Consider the following 18,873-nt stretch of genomic DNA (forward strand, 5'->3'; position numbering starts at 1 on the left):
ACTTAAAATACTCTAAAATAATAGTACAATTTAATAGTGTCATGATCATGAAAGGAGAAAAAAGGCTACTGTGTCTTAATAGGATTTTAAATTGTTCATCCATCAGAGCATCAAACTAAAAATTCCCTAAACTAAATCCATATACTGAAATGCGTAGGTTGATGTTTGTTGTTCCTGATGACTTTCACGCTGCGTCTCCAAATAAATGGAAAAAAATTTCATTCCAGTCCAGCTGGCACCCTTTTGAGCTGGATATGTGCAGAAGTTTTTAAAAAAAACCAACACAACAGAACAATAATCAAACTCCCTCAAAATAACCCAACAACTCTTTATTTAAAGTATACTAGGAAACTTTCATGGCTGAGGTAGTTTTTTGTTTTGGTTTGGTTTGATTCTTTTTGCATCAAGGCTATGATTAAAACAGCTATTTCTAAGATGCCCAGCTTCATAATTCCATTAATTGTTTGAACTGATATTGTTGGGGGAAAAAAATAGGTGTTTGGTTCTCCCTTCACTTTGAGCAAGCTCATGTTTTTCCCTGATATCAGCACAAATGTTCAGTGTCACCTGGTGGCAGTTACTCCTCCAGCATTGCTGGCAGCAGCGTAGGCAGCAACTGGTAATCTGGAAACTGGAGACTGGGTCCAACCGTGGAACCAACCACCCTAACTTTGGTCTGCTGCTTCAAAGTCTTGAGCAACAACGGTGGGCCTAGGTCTTGACTACAATGCAAAGTCAAAAGTTAAGGAAGGACAACATTGTATTACTTTCTATTACAGAGTTCATGCTCCTGGCAGTTGAAAAGTTGGGGAAATTCAATTAGAGACACAATTTAACATTGTAATTTGGTAAAGCTGTAGGCTGCTGAAAGGGCTGAGCCGTTGGTCACCAAAAAATCCTTAGGGAGAGGAGAGAGAACTGTTGCAAATGCTGTGTTGAAAGATACGAGGCGAAAAAACAGTGCCAGGAAAAGAGAAAGGACGAACAAACTGAATGCTTTTAACTTTTTTTAATCTACCTCAAAATACAGTGCTAAGAAGTTTGCTGACTTCTGAAAATCCAATTTTGGAAACCTCAGAGTATGCTAAAACTGCAGTGCTGTGCCTTGATAGAGATGCACAAATAAATGGTGCTATATCTAAGCAAAGCATGCTTGGGACTTCAGGAGCAGTAAGCCTGTGTTAGCCTCTTGATAGGAGTATGGTGTGTTGTTACTGGTTCTTATTGCCCTTTGTTTTGGGTAGCTGCTTTGTTGCTAGATGGAGAATCTGTTTTATGTTCTGTTCTTTAGCAAGGCGTGTGCCTATTTTTCCTATATACTTAGTTTTCTGCGATGAAATGAGCCCAAGTCCAGAGGCTGTTTTCTGATGTAAAGAAAACCCAAAGATAAATGATTTGGCTTTTTTTTAAAATAGCACTGTGTCTTCTAAGTGAGCTTTATTAGAACTTAAGGGAGAAGATTGTTTATAGTCTTACCTAAATAGCCTAGTAATAACCCAATCTAGAGAGATATGTCAGTATTAAATCAGCAAAAGTTAAGCATTATGCATATTAAATTTACTAAGTGCTTAGTCTCTGGTGTGATATTAACAAGAACTGATTTTTTCTCATAATTTCCAACAATATACTTCCAGTTCACAGTATTTGAATGCTAGGTGATTCAGCCTTTTGGGCAATAAACACCTATTTTTCTGTTGTGTTTGTTGTTTGACTTTGTGTCCTTGGTATGTTTCAGGGATGATGCTGTACTAAGAAAATTTTCAGGTAACTAGCAGATACCTTTTGGCATGACTTCCAGAATGAAAAGACTTCAAATAAAAAATGTTGGGATATTCTAGACTGTCTCTATTGAAATGAGAAGCTCATGGCATGTAAGGATTCTGCTGTATGTATCCAAACTTGAAGGATGTGCACAGGGGTATACTTAAGTATGCAAAAAACAATTTATCTCCTCTGTGGTAATTGTATGCTTAAGAAAATAAATATATGCAGTTGTTGGAGGATAAAAATCAGAATTAATTTTCAGTGATTAATGTTTAGAGTATTATGAACTTTTTATTATTTTTTAAATTATAAATTTTTTCTTAATAGCTGTTTCACCTGACAGAGACATGAGGTTTGGGGAGGAGATAGGAAAAACGTTCTTAAATTACTTTTAAGAGAGACAGTCTTATTTAGGTTCAAAATTTTGATTCTGCTGTTCTGGCGGATGATCTGAGGGTTTACAATCCTGTATCTGATATTGTAACATCCTGTGAGATGCAGCAGTGAAAAAAAGAAAAATTTTCACAAAAACGTTTTTAGGAAGCACTTAAAGAAACAAGTGGGGGTTTTTTTGTGTGTGTGGTTGGTGTGTGTGGTTGGTTTTTTTTTTTTTCCCCCTTCTTCTTAATAATATGTTAGATGAGTGGGTTTGGACGCCCCTTATATCAGAGCATGGAAACCATAGAAGCAGAGGGAGAGAACACAAAACTTTATGAAGAAGTTTGTGTTTAACAGGTATTTGGGCCTTGAAAGCTCTCTTCTGGTCCCACCTATACTGCCTATCGTGAACTGATGTTTTGGGTCTTTTGCAAGTTTAACTTACGTAAAAATTGCTAAAAGGATCTTTCTTTTTTCTTAAAAGGGCTTTCTTGCTTGTCTTTTGCAGTAGGTCTTTGTGTCTTTGCTGTCTTTCAGAAAGCCTCTTTTGCATAATTTTGGAATAAAATATTGCATTGCAATTTAGTATTGCAAGTAAAGTCTTGAGTCTGTTAGACATTCCTGACTATGTCATGCTATTTAGTCTTATTGATTACCTTTCTTCTTAATTTTCTTTTTTTTAAAACCTACACAATATTATTTCTCTTACTCTGGCAAAGCCAGCTCTGCCTTGGCTGCCTGACCTCCTCTACAGCCTGCATTCGGACTTCTGGAGGGGCTTCCTCTGCTACTGTTGTGCAGAATGGGAAGAAAGCATCCCAGCAAAGAAGTTTTGTTCAGAGTGCCGCTGGTGCCTTCTTGTACCACTCATGTATAAGAAGTCATCTTTTCCATTCCCCCAGTCCTTTTGTGCAATCCATCTATTTGTAGCTGAATCCGGAGTTGCATTGCTGTAATGAGTGAGTATGTTGGCTATGGTACACTTCTTGGCTCAGCTGAAGGAAATCTTGCTGTTGTGCAGGGAGAAAGGAAAAAGGAGCCACTGCTACATGCACGTAGCGTATTCCAGACTGAGCAAGAGCATCTTTTGGTCTTGCCGTGCACTTGGCCTCTTTGTCTGTGTTGGCCCAAGGTAGGTGTTTCAGTTTCCACGTGCCTGGGGGAGAACTCCCGTAGTTTGGGTACCTAGAACTTTACCAAGATATGGTAGAATGATTACTGTATTTAGTTAACCAGGGAGTATTGCCAGCCTCAAGAAAGGACTTGTATATATTAATTTCCCTCTGGCAAAAGCTTTATACAATGTATTGAAGATCATTTGAGCATGAACTTTGTTTAACTAATAGTGAAAATTAAATTCTACAGCTAGTTCTCCATTAGTAATGTTTAAACATTTGAATCAAAGGAGTGTTAGCTTGAATGACCTAACTGGTCCCATTTGGTTTAGTGTGATGAGGAAGGAGGAGTGAGAAATCCAGATGGAAAGCACCAAAGCCAGGAGTGACTTCATCAGTTTATATCTTGAGTTATGCCCAGAGGCAATAGTTGCCTCCATTAGGAGGATGTTGGCATTATCATCAGTTTCTGGAGGAGATAAAAAAGAAACAAACCAAACCCAAACCCTATAACCTAACAACAGCTCACCCCTCCACCCTACCGCCACTAGAACGCTGAGTTCAGGTTTCTGTAATTAGAATTGTTTACCAAACTCATGTTGTGCAATGTCTGAGCACACAACATGTGTACACTTTATTGCTAGTTCACTCAGTGTACAGTGTGAACCATTCTTTTAAATATATTACAATTCCTAACTATGTTACTATACACTTGCACTTCTGCAGTTAGGGTAGAGCTTACCTGTAAATCAACAGCAGAATTTTGAAAACTGAATCCATAAAATGCTGTTGTTTTAATACTCTCCTAAAATATGGTTTAAAATTAAAAATGTTTTTCAAAATGACACATTTTGACAGAATGACATCCAAAGCAGGGTGGCGACTGACTTAATGTTCTACCAGACAGCTACTATCAATAGCACTTTTGGGATTGAGTCTTTTCATGTCGTAGGCATCATAATATTATAAAAAACTAAATTCTGAGGTTCAAATTTGGGTCTAATCTGAAAACAAGCATTTGGAAACCTTGAGGTATTAGTATGGCTTAAGAGTGTGTTCAGATGGCTATTCATCACACAATGTCAAGTTTTCTACTTTAGTCTCTAGCAAAATCCCTTAAAGTATAACTGCTCACAGTAACATGTAAACATGCAGAAGTATATATTACTAGCTTGCTTCTGGATGAAGTATGAGCTGTGCTGTGTGTGTAGTTCAAGGTTTAAAAGGTAAAATACCATTTTCATTCTGTCAGCCATGGGGTATTTTTCAATGAGCGTGGAACCAACACACCTTGGCAACACACAGCAGTGCAGGGGAGAAATCTTAACACCACCAAAAACCAGCAGCTATGTTCTCATGATTAACGGAGCCTGAGTCTGTGTGCTGTACACCTTACTCAAGCAGATGTGACAGCTGAACTTTAAGTTAGCACGTCTGAATGGCACCAGTAGCTTGGCAAACTTTAAGAGACTAAGAATTTATTGTTAATCGTGATCTAATCTCTACAATGGCCCGATTTTTCTTTCTCTTTATTTGACATTCATGATGCTAGAAAACTTTTTTTTTTAAAATAAATTGAGAAATAAAACATGAAATTAAATCATCCAGTTAGTAGGGGATTTCAAATGAATTGTCATTCACTTAATCTTAGGGTTGCTTATGGGTTAGTCCAGTTTATTTATGCTGCAGTGGGAGAGTTTGGACTTGTCTTCCCATTTGTAAATTACTACTACCTCAGTCCTTCAGTGTTGCGCTTAGACCTATGTGTTGAATTTTCATTTAAATGTGTCTAGACTGTTAAATTTGTCTAGACTGATACTACTAGTGGATCTAATAGAAAGGAGTGATTTGAAGGAATCTGATGAGGAAGAAGATAACTACCACTTTCAACAGATGTACCACTTTCAACAGATGTACTTTACTGTAAATGCTACTTCAGTACATAACTGTTCTTTCTTCTCCAAGAAAGGTTTTGCTTAGGTTCACAAACACTGAGTAGAAAATCAATGTTTTTTCTTACTAAAAAAATCTTGTGTATTTTATGTATGTATATACCTTAATAGTTCTTAGAATTTTGGAGTTTTGGAGTAACTTGCAATAGCTCAGGACTATCAGCATTGCATTTCAAAAATAGTTGTAAATTATCTGACTTTTAATGTAGTTGGTTAACATCCTTTTAAATCAAAGATACAACTGTAGAGTTGGTAGACCTCTAAATAATCTTTCTTAACAGCTACTGTTGAGTAGAAAGGATGGGAGGAGGAAGGTTATTCCTGAACATTTATTATTTTCTTAAAAGAATAAACTTGAAAGGCTTGCTTTATTTATGCATTCAATGTGTTTCACATGTTGTAAATCGAAAATTTGGCATTCTCTGATTAAGTCAGATCATTTGCAGTGAAAACCATCTGGGTCCAGAAATCTTTACAGCTTCTTCAAAGTACTGTTCACTGCATGGAAAAACTCTACATTATATTACAAAATCATTTAAACTTTTCTTAAATTCAGACATTTCCTTTGTTGGGTGAAGGTTTGTAAGTCTTCCCTCTGTTTCCAAAGGAGGTGGAATGGCTGTAAGTCCTCAAATAAATAATGCTGAAATTACGAGAATTTTCATTGCTAACTTCACCGAGATTAGGCTTTTACCTGTGGCATGTGTGTTTATATACTGGCACAAATGTTTGATATCTAAGAATATTCTTTATTTGTAATGTCAGATATATGGCTTTATGTATTGCATTCATGCTTTGTAAATGTTGTTGAAGTAGTGAGTAGCTGTTGAGTCCATTGCTTAGAAAAGATCTGCTCTGTTACATTATTCTGAAATATTTCAATTTTTAACTCTATAGATTAATATTTCATATAGTTTCTTATTTCTTCTTCTTTTCATCAAATGCCTTTCTTCAGTTTGTCTTGTGCTGAAAGAAGGCTTAGATTAAAAGTCTTTCCTTTAAGGCTTTCCTTCTATGAAGTAGTTTATTTGTTTCTGGTGCAGGGTGTCTGTAAAGGATGTTACGACCAACAGAACCATTTTGTATGTAACCTTGTCTTACACAAATGACTCAGTCACAAGAGAGTGTAAGCTTATTTTCAAAAGTACAACAAACAAGAACTGGGGATATTTGGCAACTATTTTTGTAATCTTTTTAGTTTCATAAGCTTATCTTGACCCTCTTTAAGACTTGGTCACAGGCTTCTTTTTGTATTTTAGACATATTTCACAGTTTAACAAATCTCTTAATACTCTCTTTGTGGTAATCAAAAAAGCTAGAAGTGTTAAGTGTTAGTTTGATGTAAGTGGTTTCTGGTATCTTACGAAACCACAATCATCTTAGTTGCCTCTAGATTCACTCCTTAACAACATGTTTCAAATGTAAATGGCTTGTACTATTACAGGCCTCTCTTATTGCTGAGGAGGTATAGAATGAGTAAGTTAACTTTGCTGGTTACTATTCATAGAAAAACACGAAAAGACTGAACCCAAAATTCGGAACAACAAGCCTGCATGTTGCCAAACAGCTAGACTTATCTTTCCCAATAACTATATGGTTTTATATACTCAGTTTAACTGGTGTTTTTTTTTTTTCTTTGCTAAGGTTACAGTTCCACTTCTAATACTTACTCTCCATAACTGTAATAGGAACCTAGTAAAAGTGATGATGGCTCTTATAAATGTTTGCATGTTCTAGAATGTTATTGCTTCTGTCCAATAATTTTTAGAAACGTTTTAGTCTTATTCCAAGCTTTTGTACCTTTGATGAACCAAAATACTGTCCAAAGTCTGTATGACAGATAATACTGGTGTTGGAAATTGTCAAGTTTTACAAAAGAAGTTTGATTTCCTGGGAGGAGGAGATCTCTGAAAGATATTTTGTCAGTAACAGAGATGAAAGCTGCAGAATTGGAGCTGGAACCAGTTTATTCCATCTCTATATTGTGTGTTCATTTGTCTTTAGTATCAAAAACTATTAAAATTTCTTTTTTTTTTTCCCCCTCCCCCCTCCCCAGGGAGGCAATAATGCAGGGCATACAGTTGTTGTGGATTCTGTGGAGTATGACTTTCATCTTCTGCCAAGTGGGATCATCAATCCAAAAGTCACTGCATTCATTGGTAAGTGGGACATCTCTAAAAAATAGACAATACTGTAGTTACAGACTTCTGGCATATTAAAATAACAAAATATTTCTGAGGACATACAGGATCAGGATTTTTCTTCCTCAAATTCTCATTGGCCTGAACTGCTCTACTGTCGTCTTAATATTGTCTTAACTCAGCTGTGAAGTTTGGATTATGGAGGTTTCTTTTATTGTCTTGGATAGTTCATGTTTGTTCTTATCTGTCCTATCAATGCAAACAGCTAGCTGCCCAGCATATCTTCATTTTCCCATTCCCTCTTATTTTCTCTACCAATTATTTCTTTTATTCTCAGAATTCCTCCTCTATTTTAATCTTCAGCCCTGCTAAGTAACTACCAGTACCTTTTGAAACATAGATCTTTCCTTCCTTTTCCATTGATTGTGAAATGAATGCTGACTCCAAAAGACTTCTGCACTATATAGTTCTAACCAAGAAGTCCTCTCAGGAGAGTACATTAGAAGGTTTAGGGCAGCAGCAGTACTGTGTGATGTCAGGTTCTATGATTTGTTTGCTTTCTGAAAGGGGGTTTAGATTGTTCTGTCTGTTGTCCCTACAAGCCTACTTACTTACCCCCCTCCCTCTCTTGGAATCCTGCTACCAGTCCTATGTGTTTTGTTTTTTTTTTCTTTGGATTGCTTGTACGACCAACCTCTTTAATAATGCTGTGTAGCCCTTAAAATTTCCTTCTAAAAATGAAGGTAAATATAAAACATGTCTACGCAGAGTAATAACTATGCATGTGCTCGTGTGTTGTTTCACAAATCAGGTGAGTCTCTGGGTCACTAAAGGCTATGATCTATCAACACTTCTATCCTGCTTTTTTGATACCTAGAACTCCTGTCCCTTATACAGTGTGCTTCTCCAAATCAAGACTCTATTGCCATGCTCTTCCTATCGCTTTTTCCTGCATATTGCATTGCTTTGAGCCTGTAGTCTTGCCTCTCATCTGGTACAGGTGCCAAGAGTAAGTGGTCATTGACAGTTTGCTAAACAGCATAGCAATTAAAGAGCCTCAATTGCTAGTTACTTGATTCATAAACAGTCCTTGCTGAATTCTTGGGTCCAGCTTGTAGTGACTGTATACTCACAGTCAGCACTAACTCTTTACTTGATGGGAATTGGTGGTTAATTGCCTCTTTTCAACTGTTATATTGTGACTTGATAGTGGGATAGTTTTGGATCAACTTGCCCTGCCTAATACTTCTACAGCAGTTGAGCCAATGGGCATGGAAATAGATTCCCTCTGATGAAGGGGAGGTTGGGATGTTAACTGCTTCCAGTTTTGAGGGCTGTGGCAGATGATACTACTTCTAATCTCTCTTGATGTGTTACTGTATTATGTTTCTTTAAAAGAAACATTTTATTGCTTGAAGACAGTAAAAATGGATGCCCATTTGCCATGTTTTGTTTGGTGGACTCAGGGTTGAGTAGGAAAGACCCCATCCTTTAAAAATACAGTAGACAGGAGAGAGCTTTTTACAAATCCTCTTGTCTGTATCAGCTATCTCTTGGTCTTGTCTCTTCTGAAGTTGTTTGTTCTAGCTTCTTTTAGGTCTGCCTTGTGTTTAAAATCTCCTTTGGGGGAAAAAAAAACTATCTGGCTTAGGATAGGCTGAAAGGGCTTATAGGTTCAAAAAAAAAAAAAAAAAGGGCAAGGGCAAAATGATTAGTGTATTATAATAGATTATTACTATTGATGAGGACTGTACCATGAAGGTTATAGTGAAGAAGTCTTAAATACTTTGTATTTTGGTGTTTAGAATGCTTTTATCTATGTGAAATTAGGTGATATGCAAATAGTTTCAAATGGCAGGTCCCTTCATTCTTTAGCTAGATGTTATCATACTGATAGCTTTGGATCCACTGAGTTTGGTATGACCTTAAGGTGGTTCAGTTTTGCTATATGGAAATGCTCCTTCTTCGGCACTCAGTGATGCTGGTTAATTGTATGAGCTAGTAGTCTTTTTCTGAGCAATGTGACAGCTGTAGGAAAGCGAGCTTGCTTTTGATAGATGTTTTTCCTCTGTTATTTTTGCTAGTCTGTTAACAACCCCAACTCTATATATGGAATATTCTGTGTCTATTTACAGCAGAAGGGCGCCTGAGGGGATGCCAGTGTTTATAATGATGGCAGAAAAGTGCTAAGCTTTTAAAAAACAATAGGGTTGTTAAAATGAAATACAAAGAGGGAAGTTAATTTTAGATATGAGGAAGAGGAAGTTGCATTCTGGACTGTCCCACAATGCTGTTACTGTTTGTCCTGATCTAAATTGAAAGTTTGAGTTTATTAAAAAGATTAAATACATGTAGTTAGAAAGGCATACTTTAGGTGTAAATCAGTCTTTTACAGATGAATTCTTAGGAATAAAAATGGCAATGACTTGAAAGTTTAAAAACTTAAGTAAAATACTCTGCATATAAAACATGAAGTATCTTGGAATTGTTTGGAATATTTTTTTCCATGCTCAACATAATTCATTAAGTTTTGTGTAATGTTTTTTTTCAGGGAATGGCGTTGTAATTCATTTGCCAGGACTCTTTGAAGAAGCTGAAAAAAACTTAAAGAAAGGAAAAGGTGAGAAAATTTTAAGATACTACTCTTAAAATAGTTTGTCAGGCCCTCCTCAAAAGATTTAGATAGAGGATAGTAACCTCTATAGACGTTATGTACAATGTGTTTTTCCAGAACTCTGTTTAGCTGCTAGTTTCTGACAGGAGTCTTGCTAGAAGTCCCAGGGCCCTCATGGGAAGACAGACAAAAGGAGTCTCTGTACTATTTCAGAAGAGAACATGTTCTAAATATGAATTATCTGCAGACATTTTTCTTTGCTTAAAGCAGTGAATTTCAGAAGTGAAACAACTTGTTAAAAGTGTGTTACTTGCTCACAGTCATTTTACCTCTTACGATATTAGTGTACAGTTTGATGATACATGTTAATGTAAACAGATGCTGTGGTAATTGCTTCTTGATTCAGAATTCAGTTTTTGGATACTTTCTATTATGTTTATGGCCATGCTTGGCAGCAGTCTACTATTAAAGTCAGGTAAACCAATGGTCTAGATTATTCAAAACCAAAAAGCTACTAACTGATTGCTGAAACTGAGGAACTAGTAGAATAGCTAGAATTCTTCCTCAGAATAAGCCTGACTTCCTCAGCTTTATAGGCTGATACCAAGTTTTAATTATTGAAATCTACTTTTTTTTCTCTGGATCATGATTGCTCAATCTTTAAATAGATTGACTGAAGACTAAACATGAAAAGTATTTATCCTTTATACATCAGAAGACAAAAATGCTATACAAAATGTAATTTGAACTATTTAATTTTGTCTTTTAAGGGCTAGAAGGCTGGGAAAAAAGACTAATAATTTCTGACAGGGCTCATATTGGTAAGTTCCTGTTTGTGGCTTTTTTTGTTGATTATTTTTGTTAGTCTTTGTTTGGTCTGAACTTTCCATGGCAGTAAAAGAATGACAATTTTTAGTCATCTCTTTATATAGGTATGTAGTTTTCTTTGGATTAAGTCTCCATATGCTGCTTTCGGTTATTATTCGGTTATTATTCGGTTTTCCTAGAAAAAAATTGTTCACTACTCAAGACCCTCCCAGCTTTATATTCTAGTGACTCTTTAATCCTATTCCGTAAGCATAACCTAGCTAGGAGAGCAGGTTCACTTTCCAAGCCAAAGATTAGAGGTGCAAAGCAGTCAAAAAGTAGTTCAGAAGTTAATTGACTGAAGGATTCATTTCCACTTTTGGTGTAAAAGCAGTGTTGCTTATAGCAACTTTTCTGCTGGGAAACCACGTGACTGGGCATGACTTCCAAACTAATGGGCTCCCTACCAAGTAAAATGCCACATACCTCAGAAACAAGACCTTGTGGGAAGGACTCTATTATAGGGATGGAGAGAATGGCTGCCCTCCTCACAGGGACCTCATCAGTCAAGTGTTGATTCCAGCCTATGTTCCAGACAACTCTGCAGTTCAGAGCCTGGAGTAAAATAGTGTTGAGAGTCCAAACCACCAACACAGAGCTTCAGAGGCTCTTCCTGTATCACTCCTAGGACATCTTTATTACCTAAATTCATCCTTTAAATTAGATCTTTAGATATTATAACATAATAGATATGTAACTGCATGTATTAGGAAATGGGCTTCTTGCTGCTCTGGTAGTCATCTGCTGAAGATGCAAACTTTTTAGGTCTTTATCAGATAAAAGCTTGTAACACCAGAAAAAAGGTTTTGCTTTTGGTTTTGTTTGGTATTTTTGTCTGGGTTTTTTTTTGTTTTGTTTTAAACTGACCTGGAATAGCTTAGTGAGTGAACATTTTATTTCAGAATAAACATGTTTTTACTTCAGAGTAACTACTGAGTTTGAAATAGTTAAGTAACTGTTCCTAGGTTACTGAAATCCTTTCTGAGAGTAGAATCACTGTAGGTGAATTACTTGGAAATGACTAGATTATTAGAAAAACTGTCCTGTGATGATTATATTGCAATGGCAATACTGTGAAGTTTTCATAGCTAAACAGGTCCTGAGTAAAAAGGACCAGTTATTGACTGTCACTCATAACCATTCAACCTCTTAACATAAATGAACTTTCACAATGCTTCTGTTTAGAAAGTGTTGATGACAGTCTGGAGATCTGTTGCCACCCTAAATATGCCTTCTTTAAAATGGGTATTGGTGATCTGTGAATAAGTCTGTAACAAAAGATCAATGAAAAATAGGTTCAAGCTGCTGGGGATGATCTAATCCTTTAAATGATGGGGATGTGTGGAAATAAACACAAAAATAAATTGGTAAAGCAAACAAGGAAAACCACTCTTGTTCTAGAGAGACTAGAGTACTTATTAAATGAGTCTGTTTCTTGCAAGTTTTCAGTCTTTCCTCTGTAAAGTGTAGATTAGTTGTTTAACTTTTGGGAGATAGTAGTTAAGAAAAATAAACTGGCTTCTGTTAACCTGTAAACTGTTGCACCACTGTTTATATTTGACGTGAGTCTTGTCAGATTTTTTTTTTTTGCTTTTATTGTAGACAAAGAATTGGTGCAAGAAATACTTTGTATAATCTTTGTCATTAATAATATGTAATGCTTTAAAAATAATCAAGGCTTGTGAAGATTGACTTCTGTTTACATAACAGACATTGTTGGGAGATTTTGTATTTCCAAATGTATTTTAATTCATGTTGTCTAAAACATAAAAATATAATGGTGTAAGAAATCTTTAGAATGAATGAGAATGTTTACTTAAAGTTCCCACCTGAAATTTCAGCAGCATGGTGTTTTTTACTATTAACCTGTTTCCAGGATTTTTTTCAACTGCATGTTTTCTTTGTTTGTTGTCCACACATTCTTTTGGGCCACTACAAAGCTGAAATGGCTTCATTATTCTGTGGGAGGTGTATACACAGTCTGCAAGTATTTTACAAAATAAACACTTAAAAAAAAAAAAAGTCTCTGAAAAAAACAAGAACTCTTCCCTGTGAAAAAATGTAACTTGTAAAAGAGGAGAAGAAACTCTTATTATTTTATTTGCCTCTCTTCAGTGTGTATTTTTTTGTTTTCCACATTGATAAACAGGGCTAGAGTTGGTTTGAAGAAATGGTTACTGATATGGTAATTTGTTTCACACAAATTTTCTACTTATTTTTATTTTCTTAGTATTTGATTTCCACCAAGCTGCTGATGGCATCCAAGAACAACAGAGGGAAGAACAAGCAGGAAAGAAGTAGGTAGTTTTAGTTTGTCAAACATAGGATGACTTAGTACAAACATACAACTTAATATATTGGATTTCTATTATTGTTTGTCAACGAGTTTAAAAAAGTATTAATTATCCTTGTAACTCTTCAGTGCGGGGTATGCAGGGATCATTTCTTACGCTTTTCTTCTCCAGAGGCTAGCAAAAGATTATATTCTTAATGAAAGGGTTGTATCTTGATATTTTGCCTTATGAAAAAAGTTCCTGGTTCCTTATTTGCTTTGTAAAAAGGGTTCCTGCTTCCTAATGTTTTAATTGTTTACTGGAGCTATTTGTTTCTGTGAAAATATATTTCTGTTTATGAAGATTGAAGGACCCCTTTGTTGTCTCCAAATAACTGGAAGGTCTGATATGACTAATTTGGTATCTCACAATGCTTCATTGTCAGAAGTGGCATGTAAATGTTCACATTGTCTACTAAATGCTGCTACTGACTTTCTGAAGCTTTTGAAACTTTTAGAAACTAGCTGCTATGTTTCAAACTTGTGATTTCCAAGCAGCTCACTAGTTCTTGGGGATGGGGAAAAAGCTGGCAGAATTAACTGTTACCTGTCTACAGATGGAAAGTAATGCAGCACTTAGACTTCTGAGATACCAGTAAACTTAATCTCTCTTGTTGGAATTTTGTCTACATGGATGAAAAGTAATTCAGTCTTCCTTACTGAGACCCATAAAAGGTATCATCCATGACAATAACCTTTAAGAGTGTCTGTTTGGGGCATATGTTGCTTCATACAGGTTGCTATTGAATGATAAGTTGTCAATTATTCTTACACTGGGTTATTTTCACACTTGACTGTGCTGTACCAGCTGTCTCGTTACCTGTTATGTAGGAATTAAAAAGTAAACAGGAAGAACATGCGCATATGTATATATATATGGAAGAATACACATATATTTTTTCAATGTGCCACTATATGTATATCAGCTATTCTTGAATGTTTATGGAGCGCAAGCTAAAATTGTTATATGACAATATTTGCAATTAAAAACATTGTCAGTCACTCAGCTACTTGTGAGAAGGAGCCATTTTATTAGTTACTGTTAAAGATTGTAAGGGAAAGCTCAATGAAGAAATAACCACTTTTCTCCAATGAATTGGTTTAGAGAAACCCAGGAAAAAGTGTTACATTCAAAGCTGAAAAACTTAAATCACTCTTAAAAGTGCTGTATTTCTTCTTTCTGTGGGGTTCTTGAAATTCTGCAACAATCATACAGTTTTCAAGCTTGTTAAAACTGCTGATGGATTGAAAGTACTAAGCTATCTATTTCCTCCAAAATTTTAAGTCTATTTAAGTGACTGTAGTGGGGTAAGTACTACTACAGGCTGGCTAAGAACAGGCTATCATAAACTGGTTATCAAAAGACTGTCTTCTGTTTGTTGAGAGCAGGGTGGGGAATTGAAATAGCCTGCTAGCATGTCTAACTGTAGATTTGCCTGCATAGCATATTTGGTATTAAAATTCTTTTGTGTCTAACACTTCAAAGTTGATCACTATAAATAGTAAGTTTATTTTTTATTTTAACTGAATGCTTTTATCTGTTCAAATGTAGCTCAAAAAAAGTCATAAGTAAGGCTCATGTAGCTTCCCTTGCAGAAAGGTTATAGAAAAGATAATATATAGTATATTATGCTTATACAATTGTTTTAACTTCTATAAATATAGTCTCCTGACAGCTTAAATCTTTTATGAATTGGCATGTCTTAATGAAACAAAATAAATGGAAACCAACGACGCCTTAAAAAAATTCTCTGCGGAGGGTATGAATTGGGGTGGAGGCTAGAGTCGGTTATTTAAGCCACAATGTCCTGGTCTGGTTGAATGATACTATGTGATGCAAAGTTGATGAGAATGTCTTTCCTTTCGGAGTGGAGGCAAACATATCACACCCTGAGATTACTCAGTATTGAGTCTAATTGGAAGAATTTGTTTTTTTCCAAGATTATTGTTTTGAATCTACTCCAAACTACTAATGACGTAACTAACATGAATTATGTTCTGATTATGAATTGTATTTCCGTTCACTCACATATCAAATGATACCCTTTAACATAAAGTTTAGATATGACCTATACCTTCTACTTGAAATGGAGTCCCTCTCGCACTGAGTTATGGTATGGTACCTTCAAGGCAGTTTGAAGAAATCCGGGCCACTCTGCATATGCAGAACTTATAATTGAAGAAGATGAGGCTTTGTGTGTCTTCTCAGGGGAAAAAAAGCCACAACAGTTAAAACTAAGAGCAAAACTAAGCTTAGCAACATACAGCACGCTTCTGAAAATGCTGCCCACCTGTTCACTTTTCCTTAAAAAGTTATTTAATCTTCTAAGAGCAATGGGGAAGATGCTTGATAATCTTCCTATGATGAGTGCAGTTTGGCTCCATTTTGATAGCTCTTTAGCAAGACTCTGGCAGGAAACACTTTCTGAACTAGCTGTCCTTTCCTGACAGTAAAGTCAGTGCAAGCTAGTTGTATCTTATAATATCACTGGCTTAAACTGAAAAAGGCTTTTCGGGCAGAGTAGGTAGGTAAGGGTAAGAAAAAGAATTCAGGTTTTCAGAACCAGTCACAGTGGAAAATCTGTTCCTGAACCCTTTCTAACATAGAGCATTTTGAGTATCATTGTCACCCTTAGATGCTTGGCAATGTTCTCTGTTTTCCTGGCTCCAACTGAGGCATTTAGTACTAAATGAAGTATTTCTTACATACGAACTTGAAATCCAAACTGTTAGTGCTGTTGCTCTATTGAGGACTTTCTTTAGGTCTTCATGACAGTTTTTTAGGAAGGTATTTAGTTAGTTTTAATTCATAGTACTGAAGGATATTGTCTTGGCATTCAGTTCCTTAAGTATAAAAGCTGGGAATTATGTACAAATAAATCCATAAGAGTTCACTAAAGTATGAAAAGTTATTGGCTTAAAAACAGAAGTGTGTAGATTGAAATGTATTTGAAATGTACAAAAAATGTATTTATGTCTATAATCAGTGATGTTCTGAAAGTAGGTTGCATACTAAAAGTATCTCATATTTTCAATGCTTAAAACAAGATTCTAAATGTTCACCATTAACAACGTTTCATTTTATGCTAAGGATGTATTAGCTTTAAAGAAAAAGCACCTCAGTTTTATATCAAGAATAACGCCTGTTATTATCTTTTGAAAGTTTGGGAACTACCAAAAAAGGAATTGGTCCAGTATATTCTTCAAAAGCAGCTCGAAGTGGACTCAGAATGTGTGATCTTGTTTCTGATTTTGATGAATTTTCTGAGAGGTAATTTCTGTATTTTAATGCACAGTTGTAAGCATAGTTTTCAGTTTCTGGGCAGTACCCTGTGTAAGCAGTTACATCTGTTTGCTGTTACTTTTTTAATTTAAAAAGTTGTAAAATATGAAAATATTTTTATTTATAATTGTATTAAATTATTCATTAAATTATAAAACATTTTATTGTTTAAAATTGTTTAATCACCCAAGTAATTGCAGATATCTAACCAGTAAAACCTAAGGTTGATGGGGGGTTGAGGAGGAAAACAATCAAACAAAAACCTTAGTGAAACATTTTTGCCTTCCAGGTTCAAAGTGTTAGCCAATCAGTACAAAGCGATATATCCTACCTTAGAGATAGATATTGAAGGGGAATTGGAAAAGCTCAAGGTAAGCCTGCTTCTGTCTGTTAAACAATATAATCAGTGTGCCGTAACTGATGTGTAAATCTCTTGGTGGCTGATGCTCGTGCTTGTGTGAGGAGTTAGAACATAATACATATAATGTGAAATTGGTATGCATCAATTTTAAAGATTCTGCTAGCATCCTTGAAGACGCTTTTGACCCTGCTTCATGCAGCATTTCAAAACTTGGTTTCAAGAGAAATACTGTAAACTTTAAGAAAAAGGCTTGTATAGGGAGAATTATTTTTGACTTCCACTTGCTCAAACATCCTGGCTAGGAGAAAAAAAACCAAGATTGTAGCTGGGGAAGGTATGTTTCATTGTAAACCAGAATATTAATTCCTTGTGTCAGAAACTTAAGAACTGAAGCAAATTATTATTCTAAGTAATAAGCCTTAGGGAAAAAAAATACAGTCTAACAGCATAGAAAAATGTAAGTTGATAGCAGCAGAACTAATGAAGCCTGATTGCCAGCAAACTAGTCTTGTGGTTAATTATGAATTCTGATTTGATGTTTTCCCTGCAATTGGGATAGTTGTGAGATTTCTCACTACTATTAATTCTCTTATGCCTAATAGTGCGATTTTTGCGGTGCACCCAAGTTCTTATTTGAAAAAATTGTCAGGTGTCTTACCCGTACCCAGCCGTTTTGTCCAAGAATTTTGTAGAAACTTAAGTCTATGAGATTTTTTTTTTTTTTTTTTTTACCCCTTAGAAAACTTCAACCAAATTTGACAAATTGTTTAAAACCATTGAGGCCTGTGTGGAACAGGGGAGGGTGTGCACAGTTACATGTTTAATTCTTTCAGAAAATCAGGCCAAAGAAATAATCCTTCTTGTGTCTTTAGTTGCCACTGAACTCAGTTTACCAGCTCTAGAATGGAGTATATGGGAGTTCTTAGCACTTCTGTTTGTCTTACTTTAAAAAATATCTGTTACACCTGTTGAGTTGAATTATTTTTATCAATATGTAGACCTAAAAATCAGATACGGTTGAGTGTTTTATAATGCTCTATAGTTTACTTAATACACATTAGGATTACAGAATATCTGAAACTCATTGTTAGGGTGGAAACATAATATGTAGCTTGAGGAAAATTACTTGCACTTAATGTTTGTTTTATGCTAATGCACTTGATTAAATTCTGAAAGACAAAGTGTTATGTTTCATGTGAAGTGAATCATTAGAATGAGAACTTCCATATGTTCTCATGGGGAAAAAGGCTGTGTACCAAGTGTTAATGTGAACATTACTGGCTTCTTACATCCAGCTACTCAGTGGTATTCAGGCACTTTACCCTTAATTCCAATAACTAACTTTTTACTTTTACTTACAAGTATACCTGAATATGTATCACAAATTAATGTTGTTTTACAATTGTGTGCATTTGTTGGCTTCACGTGGCCAGAAGTAACCCCCCACATGCTGGTTTTAGGGGAGAAAGTTTGAACACTTGGAAATGAAATACTGAATACAGTAAAGTATTGTCATTATGCTCAAGCTTGAATATTTCTAAAACATTTCAAAAGTTTGGATTTTTTTTTTCCTTTTTTTTTTCTCTTTTTCTTTCCTTCTAGGAAGAGCATACATGTCTATTGTGTAAATCTGAGTTTAATGTTGTTCCTTCCGTTGTTCACTTATTATGGCATATTTAGCATTTCTTTATGTTTGCTTTTCCTTTTCAAAAGGAATAAGAGCATTGTTATGAGGGAGCAATAGCACTTGTACTCTGGCCGGCTTTATCATAATGAAATTATACTATACAATAGTCTTTTGTATTATTCAGGGCTGCATGGAAAAAATAAAACCAATGGTAAGGGATGGTGTTTATTTCATGTATGAGGCTTTACACGGACCACCAAAGAAGATTTTAGTAGAAGGTGCAAATGCAGCACTGCTGGACATAGATTTTGGTAGGTATAACCTCTTTGAGACACACTTTGCTATATACTTATGTTGTGAAAGAGGAAAACTAAATATAAGCTCTTCTGTACTTAGCTGTTCTTATGGCAGAAGTGTTTTGTATTTTGGAAGAACAGTG

General features: G+C 35.4%; 1 protein-coding gene across 3 annotated transcripts in view; it reads left to right on the forward strand.

Moving 5' to 3' along the window:
• The window catches only part of ADSS2 (adenylosuccinate synthase 2), a 39,424-nt gene that overhangs the window by 9,704 nt on the left and 10,847 nt on the right, over positions 1–18,873 (forward strand). For all 3 annotated transcript variants that reach the window (XM_082307998.1, XM_082308000.1, XM_082307999.1), the window contains 7 exons: positions 7,266–7,368; positions 9,902–9,970; positions 10,735–10,785; positions 13,062–13,128; positions 16,327–16,434; positions 16,736–16,817; positions 18,619–18,745. In XM_082307998.1, the coding sequence (XP_082164124.1) occupies positions 7,266–7,368; positions 9,902–9,970; positions 10,735–10,785; positions 13,062–13,128; positions 16,327–16,434; positions 16,736–16,817; positions 18,619–18,745 (607 nt within the window). The remainder of the gene's footprint in view (positions 1–7,265; positions 7,369–9,901; positions 9,971–10,734; positions 10,786–13,061; positions 13,129–16,326; positions 16,435–16,735; positions 16,818–18,618; positions 18,746–18,873) is intronic.

This window comes from Platalea leucorodia, assembly GCF_965183815.1.
Source record: "Platalea leucorodia genome assembly, chromosome: 3".
NCBI classification, from domain to species: Eukaryota; Metazoa; Chordata; class Aves; order Pelecaniformes; family Threskiornithidae; genus Platalea; species Platalea leucorodia.